The sequence below is a fragment of the Odocoileus virginianus genome, chromosome 8, assembly GCF_023699985.2.
Source record: "Odocoileus virginianus isolate 20LAN1187 ecotype Illinois chromosome 8, Ovbor_1.2, whole genome shotgun sequence".
Classification (NCBI taxonomy): domain Eukaryota; kingdom Metazoa; phylum Chordata; class Mammalia; order Artiodactyla; family Cervidae; genus Odocoileus; species Odocoileus virginianus.
In genome coordinates this window covers 80,195,690-80,212,768 of record NC_069681.1, presented here as the reverse complement: position 1 = coordinate 80,212,768, position 17,079 = coordinate 80,195,690, and the positions used below count along the sequence as shown (strand labels likewise).

The following is a 17,079-nucleotide window of genomic DNA, read 5'->3' as shown; positions in this document are numbered from 1 at the left end:
ACTTATGCTCCCGAGTCCTACTGTGATGGAAATTCCATAGACAAGGATCTTGTCTCTCTTGTTCACCTGTTCACCACTGACTTGTAAGAATGGTGCCTGACGTATAAAAATGGTACTCAATACATATATGTGGAATGAAAAATTAATAGATCATTGCGCTATGTTCATTAAATCCTGAATTTCTGCCATGAAATAGTGGTAAAAAGTTTTGAAAGCTGTGGTTTTCAAACTGTGTTGGTTAAAGCAGTCACCTGAGGGCTACCATCCAGTTGCAGTGAAAGGGAAGGCTGGCAGGCTGGTGGTGTGGGGACTGTCCCTTCCAGTGGGAGGTGTGACTTTCTGTGCATTGGGATCAAATCATTCTGAGTTGAGATCCAGACTTCTTGCCAGCCTGGGCAAGTTTCTTAAGCTTTAAGAAAAAAACAGTTCTTGATATACAAAATTGTGATGGTGACAGCAACTAAATCACAGTTCGGATGTGAGGACTAAATGTGTGCAACAACACATTTCATACTTTATGCAAAACACATTTTTGAAGCTACTCACTCAGTTGATAGTTTATCCAGTATCAAAGTATATCCTGTAATCAGGTTTTTTTTTTTTTTAAAGCTCTGTCACTTGGGATATTTATGTTTGAATGGATATCTATGTAGACATTTCAGATGATTTAAACATTTTTATCAAATATTTAGACTAACTTATATGTTACCTAAGCTAAGCAGATATATAAGTTACTTGCACTTAAGATTTTGGTTTTGTCCAAATGCACAAGAATGGTACAAACCAAACTGAAACTTACAAATTTCTGAGAATTAGTAATTTACAAAGTTTTTTCAACCATCCCTGTAACAGTCTCTCCCATCCTGCCTGCTATCTGGCACGTCCATTTTACCAATCCTCCCACAAAGAGGTGGACTCTATTCTCCCTCCCTCTGAATACAGGCTGGCTAATTTCAACACAGAATGGGACAGGATGACACCCCAGGGCTTCCACAGATGCCTAAGACTTAAGAGGCTTAGCAGCCTCCTGGTTTGTTTCCTGAGAAGCCAACCATCAGATAAAACCGTGTGGCTGCCATATGACTGGAAAGATTGTATGGACAGACAGACAGTCCTGGACAGTCCCTGACCACTTCATCAGCTCAGATGAGGCACAAAACATGAGAATAAAGCCATCTTGGCCCGGCCAAGCTTCTCCAGCCCTCACTGAAGCACAGACCCGAGTGGTTTCTGCTGAGCCTTAACTCCAATTTCATGATGGTCAGTAAATAACAGTTGATGTTGTTTTAAGATGGGTTTGGGGTGATTTATTACACAGTGATAGGAAACTGAAACAGAAATTAATGCCTTGGAGTGGAGTCCTGAAGTAAAAAAAACACATCGCACTGGCTTCGGGACAGGCAGGAGGCAGAGGCTGGAAGGATGGAGGTAAGCAGGTAAGGAGACTGTTGGAGGCAGGTCAGTCAGGAAGTTGCTATTGGAAGCAAGAGAAATGCATGGTTTGCAGTGTGGGAAAAACTAACTTGATGCATGCCTGCAATCATTTCCAAAGACAGAAAAAGATCTAAAGAACTTGTGTTTCTGGTTCAGGATATTTCTAAGCAGAATGTCAAAAGTGGTTTCTTGTAATAGTAATTTGCTGTTGTTGTTGTTTAGTTGCTCAGTTGTGTTCGACTCTTTTCCGACCTGATGGACTGAAGCCCGTCAGGCTCCTCTGTCCATAGGATTTCTCAGACAAGAATACTGGAGTGGGTTGCCATTTCCTACTCCAGGGGATCTTCCCGACCCAGGGACTGAACTCATGTCTCCTGCATTGCAGGCGAATTCTTTACCGCTGAGCTATCGGGGAAGCTGCTTTACTAGTACATGGATGCAGTGTTATGAGCTATGGAAGAATCTGCTCAGATTTAAAGCAGTGCTTAGAGAAGCACAGGGGCCTAGGACAATCTTATCAGATTCTCAAAATTAAAAAGAAAAAGTTCAGACAAGGATATACTAAGGTGCTGTAAGTAAAATATAGCCATAGGTAAAAGGGTACCTGTAAAACCCTTTGTAAGTGTTCAGGAAAATTTAAGATAGTGGTTTGCAGGCCCACTGGGCCACACAAAAGGATTCTAAGATTCTTATGAGCCTGACCAAGGGCATCCTATTCACAGCCTGGAGTAGGGAGGATCCTTCTTGAAAGAACTGGTGAGCAACAGTTTTTTTTATGATAGTGAACTATAATTTGATACACAGAAAAAAATCCACAAGTTTTTAAAGTTGCTGCATCAACTTAGGCAAAAGAGGGTTCGGCCCCAACTTTCTGTGACCAGGAGTTGCTGTGTACCTTCCACACTTCCCCCTTTCTGAACAGAGTATCTGTTGAGGTCTACCTGTTCCTGTCTTACCTCTGGGGGCTGAAAGTACATGGGACAGATAACTTGTCTTTTTATCTTCCAGATCTCCAAATTAGGAATTTCTGCACCTCATGTGTATCTGGACCTGGTAAAGATCATCAGCTACTAGATTTTGAGCCTGACGCAACAATGGGATGAGACTGTGGGGGATAAGCTGAGTATATTTTGTTTGTAGGAGGAACGTGAATTGTGACTGGAAAGAGGACTTAAGCACATTTTTTTCAAAGTTGACCATAACAATCCCATCAACCTCCATGTACTTCTGAGGTGTGACTTTGCTGCGCATTTCATGGGGAAGTGGAGCCCATTTATCCTGTCCCTCGACTTGGGCTGGCCCTGTGATTTGCCTTGACCAAAAACAATGCTGTGGAGGTAGCAGTATGTGACTTCCAAGCCTCGGCATTAAGTGGGTTTTGCAGCTTCTGTTTTTTATTCTCTTGGTAGGGAGACGCCATGAAAAAAACTGTGATGGTATTCCCAGACAGACTATACAAAAAGAGAGAGGACCAGCCAGTCCCCATCAGTTCCAGCCATCCTTGCTAAGGCACCAGGCATGTGAAGGAAGTCATCTTGAACTTTTCAGACCCAGAGGAGCCAACCAATTTGACCCCACATGGATCAAGGATAAGCTGTACCTGGTGAACCTTATTCTGATTGCAGAACTCTGAGAAAATAAATGGTTGCATTAAAAAAAAATTTTTTTTAAGCCACTAATTTTGAGGGGTGGTTTGTACACAGCAATAAATGATTAGAGTATGACTTGATCAGTCAATTACTCCAAACTAGTCAATGTGGCTGGGCTTCCTAGGCGGCGCTAGTGGTAAAGAACCCACCTTCCAATGCAGGAGACATCAGAGACATTGGTTTGACCTCTGGGTCAGGAAGATCTCCGGGAGGAAGGCACGACAACCCATTCTAGTATCCTCGTTTGGAGAATCCCATGGACAGAGGAGCCTGGCGAACTACAGTCCATAGGGTCGCAGAGTTGGACACGACTGAAGAGACTTAGCACCAGCCCGTATGGCTGGATAGGATTGTGAGATCATGCAGAAAAACCAAAGCAGTATACCATCCAACGGATAAAGCAGTGGGAATAACCCAATGGCCCTGAGTGCTAGTTCTGGCTCCCTCTTTACCTGCTGTGTGAACTGAGGCAAGTCACTTAGTATCTGTGAACCTACTTTATGGAATAGGGATAATGATTTCTATCTTATGCTACTCTTTTGAGGACTGTATCAAATAACCAAGAAAAGAGCCTGTTTGAAAACTATTGAGAATTATTCGAGAAGAATGAACTCCCCTGTTACAACTGCTAAGTGCGCTCCTACTGAGTCACTTAAGGCACCAGCTTGCCTACTTAAAATAACAGCTCTTCTGTTTACTCTTTTCCCATTGATAGATTTCTGTTAATCAGCTTCTCTTTAAGGAAAGAGGCCAAGTAGTTTAAAATTTCCTAAATGAAAAATAGTGCAGAAAGACACCAAATATTATTAAAGAAATGGCAAGATGAATATTAAAACAGGCATTTTGTGTTTGTAAATTTGATTTCTAGTATGTTTTAACAGCTATACTAAAACCCCATGGTACAGTTAATAGTATTATACGTGTCCCTCAATAATAAGAAAATATCCTCAAAAAGAATTTCTAATTTACAAGCTTATGACAAGTTCAAGCTGCTGAGAAATTGGACTTGAAAGTATTTCTTAGAATGATAGAAGACTACTATTAACACTATCATAATTGTATACCTATTGCATCAAATCTGACATTCCAGTTTAATATATTTTGCTGAGAGAGCATACCAATTTATGGCTTCCTAGTGAAATCAAATCCAACCCAGACGTTTTCACTTTTCTAATATAATTCACTGCAAGGTTTTAAAGCTGCCATCTCTTTTCTTCCTTTTTTCCCAAGATTGATGCCCTGGCATTCGTTAATTCCACAAGAGCTCATAATGGGTCAATGAGTCAGTGGTGAGCACCTCCATTAACTGTATTAATTTACACTATGTCACCTTAATGACACTTTGTCACAGCTCCCTTTTCTGACATCTGCATAGCTATTCAAAAGTAATATAACAACTTTTGAAGGCATTAAGGAAAAATTAGTATAAGAACTTCAGTAAGTTGAATGTCATTGTTACCAAGACTATGCTAGAGGAGAGAAATTAAAAAAAAAAAGTAAAAATGAACTGGTCTGACTTCACTTGTAAGACCTCTCTTCAGAGAGGTCACTTCACCATGGCTCCTTCTCTGCCCAGCTTGCACTCATTACTGCAGGACAAGAACGATGCTAACAAAGAGAGAATAAAACCATTCCCTTTGTCCTAGTTCTCTTTTATACAAGACCTTAAATCTACGTTGAGATACTGCAGAAGCATTTTTCTTTAGAAATATAAAACCACTGGTCCTGAGACTGACATGTAACTATGGGAGATATCTGGTGATCAGAAGAATCAATAAAATTCTTAGGATAGAAGGTAAAGCCTAAAACTCTACCTACATACATAAATTAGGATGACTGACTTGTATGTGGGCTTGTGAGGGTGAATATTTGAATTAAGTTGAAAAACCGAGTTTCCGTTTCCTGATGATGTCAAGAGTCAAGAAAATCGTGTTAAGAAAAGCATTTTCACTTGAAAGTTTGATATAATATGGACACAGCTCTGAATTAAGATAATTAATAATCTTACATATGATAGAAAGCCTCAAAATATAGATAAGAATATTTAATTCACAGTTAAAATAGCTATTGAATGCTTTTTAAAGATACTGTGTTAGTTCTAGAAGCCTACTGACTCCCCATTTTGTATTAATTCTCAAAAAAATTATTAAATAAGAAATGGATTCTCTTCTTAATATCATTCATTATAAATCAATTTAAATGATGGTTTATGGATCTTTCAGAGTTGGATTCCTTAGTGAAATCATAAGTTTGATAGAAGGAAAATATGGACCTTCAGAGTTTCATATAGTAAGAATGCATGTTAAATTATCTTATTTCCAAATGTGAATACATTGTACATATAAACTAATATTCATTTATGCAAACTCTGACAGTAACAAATAAGACACATAAAGATGCTACAGATTACTTGGATCCATTCCTTTTGTTTTCTGCTTTGAAAGAAACTAAATAAAAGTTGTACTCATCCAATTTCTTATAGTTCAGTAACACTGTAACTGCCTTTAAAAAATGTTTGCAATAGATAAGCATAAACATGTAAATGACAATTTTTACTTTAATTCACTACATTTTGTTGGATTAAAACACTAAATGGAATGATACTATAACATTTGTATATTCAGCAGCATGAGTGGAAGTGATGAGAAAAATTTGAAGAGAAAGGGATTAAAATAAGAAATGTATACCTATGTAATAACAGGATCATTTAATCTCATCGGAAAAAAAATGAGGAAGAAACTGAAGAACAAATGTATTTTAATGTCTTGAATAAGACTATTTTTTAAAAAATGCAAGTCCACGTAAAGGAGCAACACATCTCTATATTCACCAATAGCTAAGCAGTAGCTACTGTCACAATGACCCCGCTCTCCGGCTGGCCCAGGACATCGTGTGTGTGTTGGTTTAATCTAATGTGTATTGTTGCATAGTATCCCCAGGCACAGTCAAGTAAAAGCTAAGGCTGTACAGAAAAGCCTACATTTTAAATGGGTCTTGTCATTAATGCTTTATTAATTGCCCCAGGCTACATAAACCCAAAGCTGGGCAAGCTATAACAATATGACACATTAAGGTCAAATCCAATTCCTGCTGTGTTTTCTGGAATGGGCCAAATATTGAGTTAACAGCAGGAAAGGCAATTTGTGGGCTTTTCTTCCCATCTACCGATTATTTGATCTAAATTAGATGGGAATTTTTTAAAAATAACAAAAACATCTTAACTGAAATAATATAAAAGAATCTTGAGTCATTTTCTGTGCACTCAAAATTATTTTCAAGTCCCTCTGAGGTGTACCACATAATTTTTAAAATATGGAACAAAGCTGCAGAATAAAGTATCTTAGACACCCACTTAAACAAATCAAAATTTCAACACATTTTGAAATTAATATCAACAAATAAAAGAGCTTACCTTTACATCAGAAGTATCTCTCTGACTAGTTCTCCAAGACCTTGCAACAGACGAGAATGTTCGATTAGGATGGTCAAATTTTCCATCATTTGCATTGAGGAAGAAGGTTGTGAAAGGTTCCTAAGCAAAACAACAACAACAACAACAACAACAACAATCAAATCAATAATTTGACCCTTCTGAACACCACTGTTCTCTTTCTTTGTGAAACACGACTTTTTGGAAACCCTTTGGAGGTGGAAACCCTTTTGATGCTGTGTTTTGAGGCAGGATCCTGCCAGGAGGGGCTGGTCTGAGTCACTCTGGGGCGCTGAATCACCTGTCACTCTCCAACCTTGGCAGCTTACGTTGCTTCTTGCCCTTCAGTCTTCTGATTTATAAAATGATGGAGTTCTAGTGCTCTGTGACTTTATGACGAATGACTTTGCATTGCTGTCAACATATAACTCAGATCTTCTTTCTCATAACTAAGGCCACACATAGTAAGACTGCAACAAGAAAATCTCTCCGACATTATGGTGTGAAAATTGCATAGGGGATGTCCATCTTAGAATACCTGAAAGTCTCCTAAACTTACTATATGATGACCTGATGTTTTTAAAATGCAAATCTCTTTGACTGAAATCCTGCCATAGCTTTCAGAGCTTTTAGGAAAAAGCAGAAACTATTTGATTTGTCCTAAGAGAGCCTGAGTGATATGGAACCTGCTTTAACTCTTTATCTCTTGCCATTCCCTTATTCACATCCTAAGGTCTTGCCATGTTGGTCTCATTTCTCGTCCTCTGTATGGGATATTCCGTCTGCCTGCTACAAACTTAACCCTCTACCTTATCATCCTGACTTGGTTAAGCTCTTCTTATCCTTTAAGTCTCAGCCCAAGATGTTGTTTCCTTCTGAAAGACCTCCCTTGATTTGCCAAGCCCTCCAGTATGTTCAAATGGCAACATATATTTCCTCAAACACATCCCTGAAGAATTTGTGACTGTTTTTTGAAACTGATTTTTAAACATTTTTTACTGGGGTATAGTTGCTTTATAATGTTGTGTTAATTTCAGCTGTAAAACAAAGTGAATACACATGAATACACTATGTATACACATATCCCCTCCCTCCCACCCCATCACTCCATCCCACCCCACCCCTCCATCCCACATCCAGGTCATCACAGAGCACTGACCTGAGTTCCCTGTGCTATACAGCTGCTTCCCACTAGCTGTTTTACACAGGACAGACGTCAATCCCAATCTCTCAACTCATCCCCCCTTACCCTCAAGTCCACCTTTCTGTTCTTTATGTCTGTAGCTCTGTTCCTGCCCTGCAAATAGGTACACCAGTACCATTGTTTAGATCCCATATACATGCATTAATATATGATATTTGTTTTTCTCTTTCTTGTCCATCTTTCCCACTATATGAATAGGTTCCAGCTCCTTGGAAGAAAAGCTATGACAAACTTACACAGCGTATTAAAAAGTGGAGGCATTACTTTGCCAACAAAGGTTCATATAGCCAAAGCTATAGCTTTTCCAGTAGTCATGTATGGATGTGAGAATTGGACCACAAAGGAGGCTGAACAGTGAAGAATTGATGCTTTTGAACTGTGGTGTTGGAGAAGACTCTTGAGAGTCCCTTGGACAGCAAGGAGGTCAAACCAGTCAATCCTAAAGATAATTATCCCTGAATATTCATTGGAAGGACTGATGCTGAAGCAGAAGCTCCAATACTTTGGCCATTTGATGCAAAGATCTGACTCATTGGAAAAGACCCTGATGCTGGGAAAGATTGAAGGCAAGAGAAGAAGGGGACAACAGAGGATGAGATTGTTGGATGGCATCACCAACTCAATGGACATGAGTTTGAGCAAACTCCAGGAGATGGTGAAGGAAGCTTGGCATGCCACAGTCCACGGGGTCGCACAGAGCTGGACATGTCTCAGCAACAACTACTACCAGATTCACTGTTTTATCTCCAGCACTTAGAAGAACTCCTGGCACACCCAAGCTGCTCAATGTATTAATATAATCTGTTGAAGGAATGAATGAAATGACACTAAAACAAACCAGATAGGACTAGATCAACTCTGGTCCTTCTAGTATTCTGTGACTATTACCTTACTGCAACATGGTGTCTGTCATTAAGTACATATTCCCTTAGCAGGAAACCTAGGAATAACGTTATCACAAGGTCCTAATGCATTTAAATTTACTGCTTTTTTGTTATGTTACTCATCTTAACAAAGATGAGAATATATTTACTTTCCTATGGTTCAATCCCTCTCTCTTAAATCTAGGATAAATTACATGTCACTCCTAGGTTTAATAACATTAAGAAATCTTTCCTACATATTTAGGTTTTTTCCCCTTAATATATAATCTCTGTTCATTCTTTTATATCTGTAAAACACACTCTGTCTCTTTAAACTCCTCTTTTTGCCACTAGTCATAAAGTCCAGTTGTCAGGCAACAGCTATAAATATTTATATGCCTCAGTATCTTCCTGAAATTAAGTATGGCTGGATGTCATCAATTTTATAACTTTGTAATGTACCACCAATTTTCATGTCTAATACTGAATGACAGAAAAGTATGGTGAAAGAGATAAGATGAAGAATGATATAACACTATATAGGTAAAGAGGGTATTACTGATTTACCTCAAAATCAAATATCCATACAGTAGGTCTATATTGCTGTTTAAGATTTTAAGTGATTTGACAGACAAATAGATGCCACCAAAAATAAGTTAGGAAAAAAAGTTTAGGGATGTCTTTCACTAATTAATTTGCTTTGTAAATTTTAGAATCCCTATTAAATATAAGGTAGTCAATGCAGCATATCTTATCACTAAATTAAAGTGGGGATAGAAAAATTCTAGAAATAGCAACAGTAAACTGAATGAAATGACAGATCTAAGTTTGAATCTTGGAACCATTTACCTCTCTTGAGCAAGTTACCTAACCTCAAATAGGTAGCAATACAAAGTAACCATATCTCAGTTCCTTCATCTGTGTTAACTGGGAATAACAATACCTGGCGGGTAATTCAGATTAAATAATATGGAGAAAGTCTGTAGCATCAGAGATGACAGAGTGGTGACGATGACTACCAGCTTCATGCCTGGTGTCAAGTACCTATGTTGGGCTTCAGCAAGACTGACAGTTCCTTAGGTCTTATTCATCCCTCTATCCTTAGAGCCAAGCATGGTGCTTGGTTCACAGTTAGTGTTTAATTAATATTTTTGAACATACATAAATATACAAGGTATTGCTGGGAGAAGGAGTATGGTTGGATAAGAGTAAGATATAGTTTTCTTAGTCAGTTTTTAACTACTAGTTTGACCAAAAAGTTGCATCTTCAGAATCCACTTCTTCGTTATTCTAGGATGCTGATGTAAGGGCATTTATGTTTTCTTTGTAGGTAGTACGCAAAGAATAACTTAGAGGGATCTGAGTTGTCTTCATGATTTTTAACCTATTATTGATGTGAGTGAAGACATGAAGTGTCTTACTTCTTATCATCAACCACTAAAAGCTGATCTCTACCCTAGCCTAAATTATCAAACTCTTCCTTATTAGTTTTGAACCCTTAGTGAAGTCATGCCAAGAATAAGTGCAGATGGGCACAGTGAAAATAAACCTGAAATTGAAGAATTATTTACTTCTGGTCATGAAATTTATGAACCTGGTTGCACCCAAAGCACAGAATACTGAAGAATTCCACATTTTTTTGCTGTTCCACATAGGCTTTAAAAAGATCTGGTTAACAACTGTTTGAGGGTCACACACTACTTTACTGATATATATTCTCATTATTTCCAAAGGCCTCCAGCTGCTACAGCGGTAGAGCACTAACAGAAACGGAGAACCTATTTGTTTATAAGTGGGTAATGATCTTTCAAGTCCTGCTCACTAGAGAGATTACCTTTTTTCATGTGTTTCCATATTACCTTCAAGGTGCAGTACAAGGACTTTCTGTTTCATTTGATTCATGCTTGATTAACACAGAGGATCAAGTGCTACCTTAAGGTTAAGAAACTTTAATATTAATTCAACTGACACATGTTGATCAAACCACTTTCAATGTGTGCGTGCTCTGTCACTCAGTCGCGTCTGACCCTTTGTGACCCCACGGGCTGTAGCCCGCCAGTCTCTGTCCATGGGATTCTTGAGGCAAGAATATTGGAGTAGGTTGCCACTTCCTCCTCCAGGGGATCTTCCTGACCCCAGGACTGGACCCATGTTCCTTTCTTTCTATGTGTATATCATCATATTTGGTATTTTATCATTGTTCTAGAAAATTTTTGGCTTTGGAGATAAGGTGGAAAAATAAATAAATGTTAAACAGAAAATTCAGAAATTAAAATACTTGTACTTGGTTGGGCTTTAAAAACTTCAGGTTCTGTCCTGCGGTATAAATGGCTGATGGCAGACTTCTTTCTCCTGATTACATCTACCTTAACCTTCCAACTCTTCCTTGGGGCCAGAAAGTCAAACTGGCCTGTCCTACATGAGAAGTACCAGCCCAACTGAATTATGTCATAACCTTCAGTGCCTGCAAGGACACTAACAACCTGTCCTGCCTTCCAATGATGTGAAAAGAAAGTGAAAGTGTTACTCGGTCAGTCATGTGTGACTCTGCAACCTGACGGACTGTTGCCCACCAGGCTCCTCTGTCCTTGGAATTCTCCAGGCAAGGATAGTGGAGTGGTTTGCCATTCCCTTCTCTTGGGGATCTTCCCGACCAAGGACTGAACCCAGGTCTCCTGCATTGCAGGCAGATTCTTTACCACCTGAGCCAGCAGGGAAGCCCTCCCATGATCTGATCGCAAACAACTCACCCTTCCCGGGCCATCCAACTCTGCCACTCTTCCCCTCTGCTCTTTAGACAAGTCCTTTATTTTTCTGTCTTACATGACTTCTGCTCAGTCACCCATAAGAGTCTTTTTTACACCCCTCTCAGCTCTTCTCTTCTTTCTCTTCATTTCATTTGAAACAAACCTCATTCCTTGTTAATAGTGCCGGGACATAATTTTATCAAAGAAAAGATATATATACCTTGAAGTTATATAAAGCATAATAAAGACCAAAGGGAAGGGAACTAAAGTTATGAGCACTTTTTGTGCATGGCACTGTATTATCTCAGTTAACTAAATCAATCATCCCTATTATCCTTTAAGTGGGTGTAATTATCCCTGTTTTACATCTGAGAGAGATCACACTCTCTGAAATGGAGGAATCATTGTTTACACTGTGCTGTGTATAACTTCAGAATTTTATTTTCTCCCAGTGTTTTCAAAAGAAATCAGAAGTATCTTTTGAATCTTCAGAAACCTATGTGTTTACCATACACCAGGCTCTTGTTTAAGAATCCTCATCTTTCTCGAAGTAGACATGCATTGCCCGTAAGCATCAGGAATCAAGAGAAACAGGATGGCAATATTCTATTCAATAGCATTACATTTTGGTCTTAATTACAATGCTTGCATTAAGTGCTTTTACTATTTTTTTCCCCCACTACAAATATATACTGCTGAAGATATATTACAGTTTAAATAGGCTTTTGGGTAGGCTTTCAACTCATAATTTACGAAGTAAGTCCCAAATTCTAAACAATTTATTTATCAATTCACTTGCTGTACAACCTCTTTAACCTCCTAAAAATTATGATTAAATGTTTGACAATGGAGTTTTGAACAGGTAGGTTGAATATACTGAATCTGGAACTTGAATAGCTTACTAAAGGATAAAAGAGTCCGATTTAACTACTTCATTGAATATGTTTTATATTCAGGGTAAGATTTAAAGCAAAAATATTCTAAGTAAAATGTGTCCTTTTATACTGTTTAATATCTGAACAAACTCCAAAACTCTGTAACAGTTTATTCATCATTTGCCCAACAGCAGGTAGCAGAGAAACAGCTTTTTCAGAAATTTGCAATTTAGACAAGTGACTTTACTGGTGGTGTGTCTAAAATAATACTTTTAATTTTAAGTAATGAGGTATGTAGCTAATTTGCATTTTAAAGCAACTATTATCAATGTCATACTAAATATATTGACTGAAACTAATAATGAAGTTAATGACTTTGGGTCTAGCAGGCTTGAAAGATAAAGAACAGATATTTATTTTAATCTGTATTTTATTTTTATGAACAAATTTTCAATGACACAGATTTTAATGTATTTTCTACTTCATAAACTCCTTGAGATGGGAGTGAGGAAATCACAATTCCCTGGGCCATTAGGTTAAACACTTAGTAAGCTATTAGACTGTGATACTTCTATTTATAACAGTACAACTTGAGATGCATTGGCTAAATGAGTTCCCATAAAAGCAACCCTATACATTTCTTCTTTCAAGGCAGTAGCCAGAGGTCACATGTGACTACTGAGTACTTAAAATATGGTGAGCTCAAGCTGAATGTGCTACAAGTAGAAAATACATCTGGATTTCAAAGAATACCCCCCAAAAAAGTGGGTATCTCATTTACACTTTTTAGATTGATTACATGTTGAAATTAAACAACATTTTGGATCTACTGGGCTAACAAATATATTTATTAAACTAATCTCACCTGTTTCTTTTTACTCTTAAATGTGGCTATTAGAAAATTTAAATTATAAACGTAAGTGGCTTGCATTACATGTCTGCCGTTCAGCACAGCTATAGACAATACTAAAAGGGGATGTGTAGGATAAACAAGGATAGCATTTCTGCTGTACCCCTACAGAGAGTCATATTTGTACTCCATTTCTCTAGAATAAGAAATAAATTTAGGGATGGATTAAAATTTATTATTTTATAAAATGTTTAGTTTATCAGGGATAGAAGAGTGTTAGCTTAAATCAAGCTGCTGATAAATAAGTATTTTTATAAATCCATCCTTAAATTCTTAGAAAACTGATTTTAGACTTATTTGATTATACAAAATGCCATTGAATATCATTTTATATATCTCAAAATACTATAATACATAATATGTATAATATACTCTCATATAATTATCAAACCAACTGACTTGATAATGGTTTTTTTCAGAAATGGTTCCTGACTTGTTTTTAATCCCAAAATGCCCTAAAAGGTGTCTTATGCCCCCCACTCCCCAGGGTGATGGCTCACTACAGCAATAATTGTTTCTTGCTTTTTGTTTTCTTGTCGGTCTATTTTTGAGCTCAGATAAAATATTTTACATTTACTGTAAAGGACACTAGCTGTTTGAGATCTTGACTGGTGAATTTTTGGGTTTCTGTGTTTAGTTTTGACCTGTGGTTGAAATCGCAGCTATAAAGTTCTCTTTATATATGTGTGACTGTAATTCAGAAAAGCCTTTACCTCTTTATACGAGTGTCTAGTATTTTCTTACACCTGGAGAGAATTAATAAGTTATTACAACCCATAAACTAAAGGTGTTTTGTTCTGATTGGTTTATAGTGGTAAACAGACACGTATAAATCTAATATTCCCCCCAAATTAACAGAAAATTTTTTAAAAATAGAACTTCTCTAAAAGTCCTAGAGTTTAAAAAATACTTAAATGGCTAGCTCAGAAACATTTTTATAAAAGGATCCAAATTTACATAGTTAAGAGAATTTTTGAACAAATTAGACAAACAACTTTGGTCTAAAAAAGTTTTATGTCTTTCCCTTTAGTTTATAATTATAGACTTTGTTTTTTAAAATAAGATTTGTTTGTTTCCTTACAGACTAAGCTAAACTTTAATTTCTTATGTTGGTTTAGGATTATGAAAAATATAAAACAGGCATCCAATTAAACTGAATCACAATTCTGAGAAACTTTTTTCATAACAGTAATTATTTATAGTATATCACCTACCATTAATTTACAAGTTACCTTAAACATACATACCTAAAACATACAAGTTACCTAAAACATGTTTGTAACGAGTTCAGTTTGCTTGAGGAAACTCTCCAAACCAAACTGTTCTTAGGCAGTGGGGGAAGAAACCCTTGTTAGTTGGAGATGCATTCCCTACTTTGTCAATGTGTTTCCGAGGCAAATCAGCCTCATGCAACAGAGTAGTCTGAAGTATATATTGGTAAGAGGAGATAACATTATCGATTGTATTGATTCAGAGATTGACTCCACAGTCATTTATAGTTTAAAAAATATCTGGCCATCTGACTCCAGTAACTGCTCTCAACTAGACTAGATTGGAGAGGGCAAAACCAAGGCAAAGAGATTTGTTAAGATTTTTTGCAATAATATAGATGGGAAAGAATAGGAACCTGAACTAAGGAAGTGCCAGAGTTAATAGAGAACGGAGATAGACTGTAGATGGTAGAACCTATCCCATGTGATGCCAGGCTGGATGTAAGGGGCTGACAAAATGGAGAAAATATCTAGGTTAGGTAACTGGGTGCGATAAATGCAGATTATTTAGGTAAGTAATCAGTAGGAAACACCCCTGCATATTTATGAGGGAGATGAGAAGTTTATTTTTGGAAATGCTGTTTATAGTATTGTGAGGTGTTCAGGTAGAAAAATATAGAGAGACACAGAAATAAGCAAATATATTCATATCTTAGAAATACAGGTTAGGAGCCCAAGAGAAATGTCTGCAATGAAGAGAGAAGCTGGCAGTCATTAGTTTAGAACTGAATGATATAGTCCAGATAACATACCTAGAAAAATCCTGGGGAACAGAAATATTGAGAAAAAGAAATCTGAGCATGAGATAGGGCAGGACAGTTAGCATGACAGAAGGGAAACCAGCAGAGGATACTGTCAAAGGAGCCATGAGGTGGGAGAAACTTCGAGTGGGAGGAAATGAGCAAAGGTGCCACGTGCTTCAGATACGCCATGAAGCTCTGCCACGTAACCCGTGACCTTCACAGAGACAACTCCGTGAAGTGGTGGGAGTGGAACCTGCATCAAGCAGGATAAAGACTGAATGTGGTGACAGAGACCAGCACAGTGCAGGACTGGATAGTAGAGGCTGTGCTTCTGTACATTGGACTATGCAGGGGGGGGCATGGGAAGTCACTGAAGAGTGGGTGGGGGCTGGGAGGAGGCATGTATGAATGTGCATATGTATGAAAGTGTGTGTACGTGCAAACTGCATGCTTGGTCACTCACTTGTGTCCAACTCTTTTATGACACCATGGACTGTAGCCCGCCAGGCTCCTCTGTCCATGGGGTTCTCCAGGCAAGAATACTGGAGTGGGTTGCCATTTCCTCCTCCAGGGGATCTTCCTGACCCAGGAATTGAACTCCCGTCTCCTGTGTCTCCCGCATTGCAGGCAGATTCTTAGCCTGCTGAGTCATGTGTAAGTATGCATTTAAAAGACTGGAGAGATTTGAACTTATTTATGTCTTAGGAGAAAGACAAAGTAACAGAAAGTAGTCTCCAAAAACATTAAGAAAATTGTTTTTTTAAAATACACAACCTCAGAAGCAAGACTGGGAGGGCTGGGAAGAATGCTAGCCGGTGACAATCAGTGTGAAAGGAAACACTGGATATTAAGGACACAATCTGGGAGTCTGGTTCATTTTGTAAATGGTTTAGGCTTAAGAAACTCTATCTTTCTAACCCAATTTTGCAAATAAGGCAACTCATTAACAAAAAGGAATCAGGTTTTGCTAGAGCTTGGCATCTTTCATTTCTACTTCAGTGGTCTCTAATCTCTGCTTAAAACTAACAAGTATACTTGGTTTTTATCTAATTTCCTTATATTAAACACCCTGAGCTACTGAAGGCAAACTGTGACTGGATGAAGGCACTCACGATCCGAACAAGCCAGGACAAGGTGGACGCCGCCGTGGAGTAGTGTGTGCTGTAGTGGCAGGGAGGGCTCTGGTCCTCTTCCCAGGTCTCGTAGCGCTCCGCGTAAAACACAGCCCTCTTTGGGTTCAAAGCACCGATCGGCTGTGAGAGAGAAAAAGAAGCGCTGTGGTTAATACAGTCATATTAGATACTCAACATTACAACTCTTTACCTGAAAGTATTTACTATGAATTCATTTTAACGATAGAATATGTGTTATTTTGCATTATATTTTTACCAAATTTGATTTTGATATCGACATTTGATTTCGATAATCACTACATTTGCTAAAATTAACTCAAGAAATGATTTATGTATATAAGGTTTCTAAGTTTTATTGAAAATTTCCATAAAGTAGATTGTCAGAGATGAGCCAGTTTAACCTGTTAAGGCAAAACCAGTATTTTGGTGTTATTTTGCCTACCTAACCACAGCCATGATGAATATTTAGCTTGATTACAGGAAATCAAGTGAGAAAGTGAAGAAGCAGTTGACCATGTGACCATCACATTAGAGAAAATCTTGTCTTAATAGCCAGTTAACCAGAGTGTGAAAGATAGTAGTCACACATATGGAAACCCTGTTGGAATGATAGTCCTATTCTGTTATTATACAGATGTAGCAAGTATTCTTTTTAATAAATTCAACTGGAAATCTGAGGCTGATGGAAATAATCTGGACAATTCAGATTCCCTGGAAAGCATTCTGTTAAGGCCACTAAGTCTTGTCCTAGCAACACTACTACACTACTGATTACGACATTAATCCCTACAGTGGAACACGTGGTAAAATGCTCAGGATA

General features: G+C 37.9%; 1 protein-coding gene across 7 annotated transcripts in view; it reads right to left on the bottom strand.

Annotated features, from left to right (window-relative positions):
• NBEA (neurobeachin) overlaps positions 1 to 17,079 on the bottom strand; it is a 642,892-nt gene that overhangs the window by 61,434 nt on the left and 564,379 nt on the right. For all 7 annotated transcript variants that reach the window (XM_070471793.1, XM_070471794.1, XM_070471796.1 and 4 more), the window contains 2 exons: positions 16,239 to 16,379; positions 6,496 to 6,615 (listed from right to left, as the gene is read on the bottom strand). In XM_070471793.1, coding sequence (XP_070327894.1) covers positions 6,496 to 6,615; positions 16,239 to 16,379 — 261 coding nt within the window. The remainder of the gene's footprint in view (positions 1 to 6,495; positions 6,616 to 16,238; positions 16,380 to 17,079) is intronic.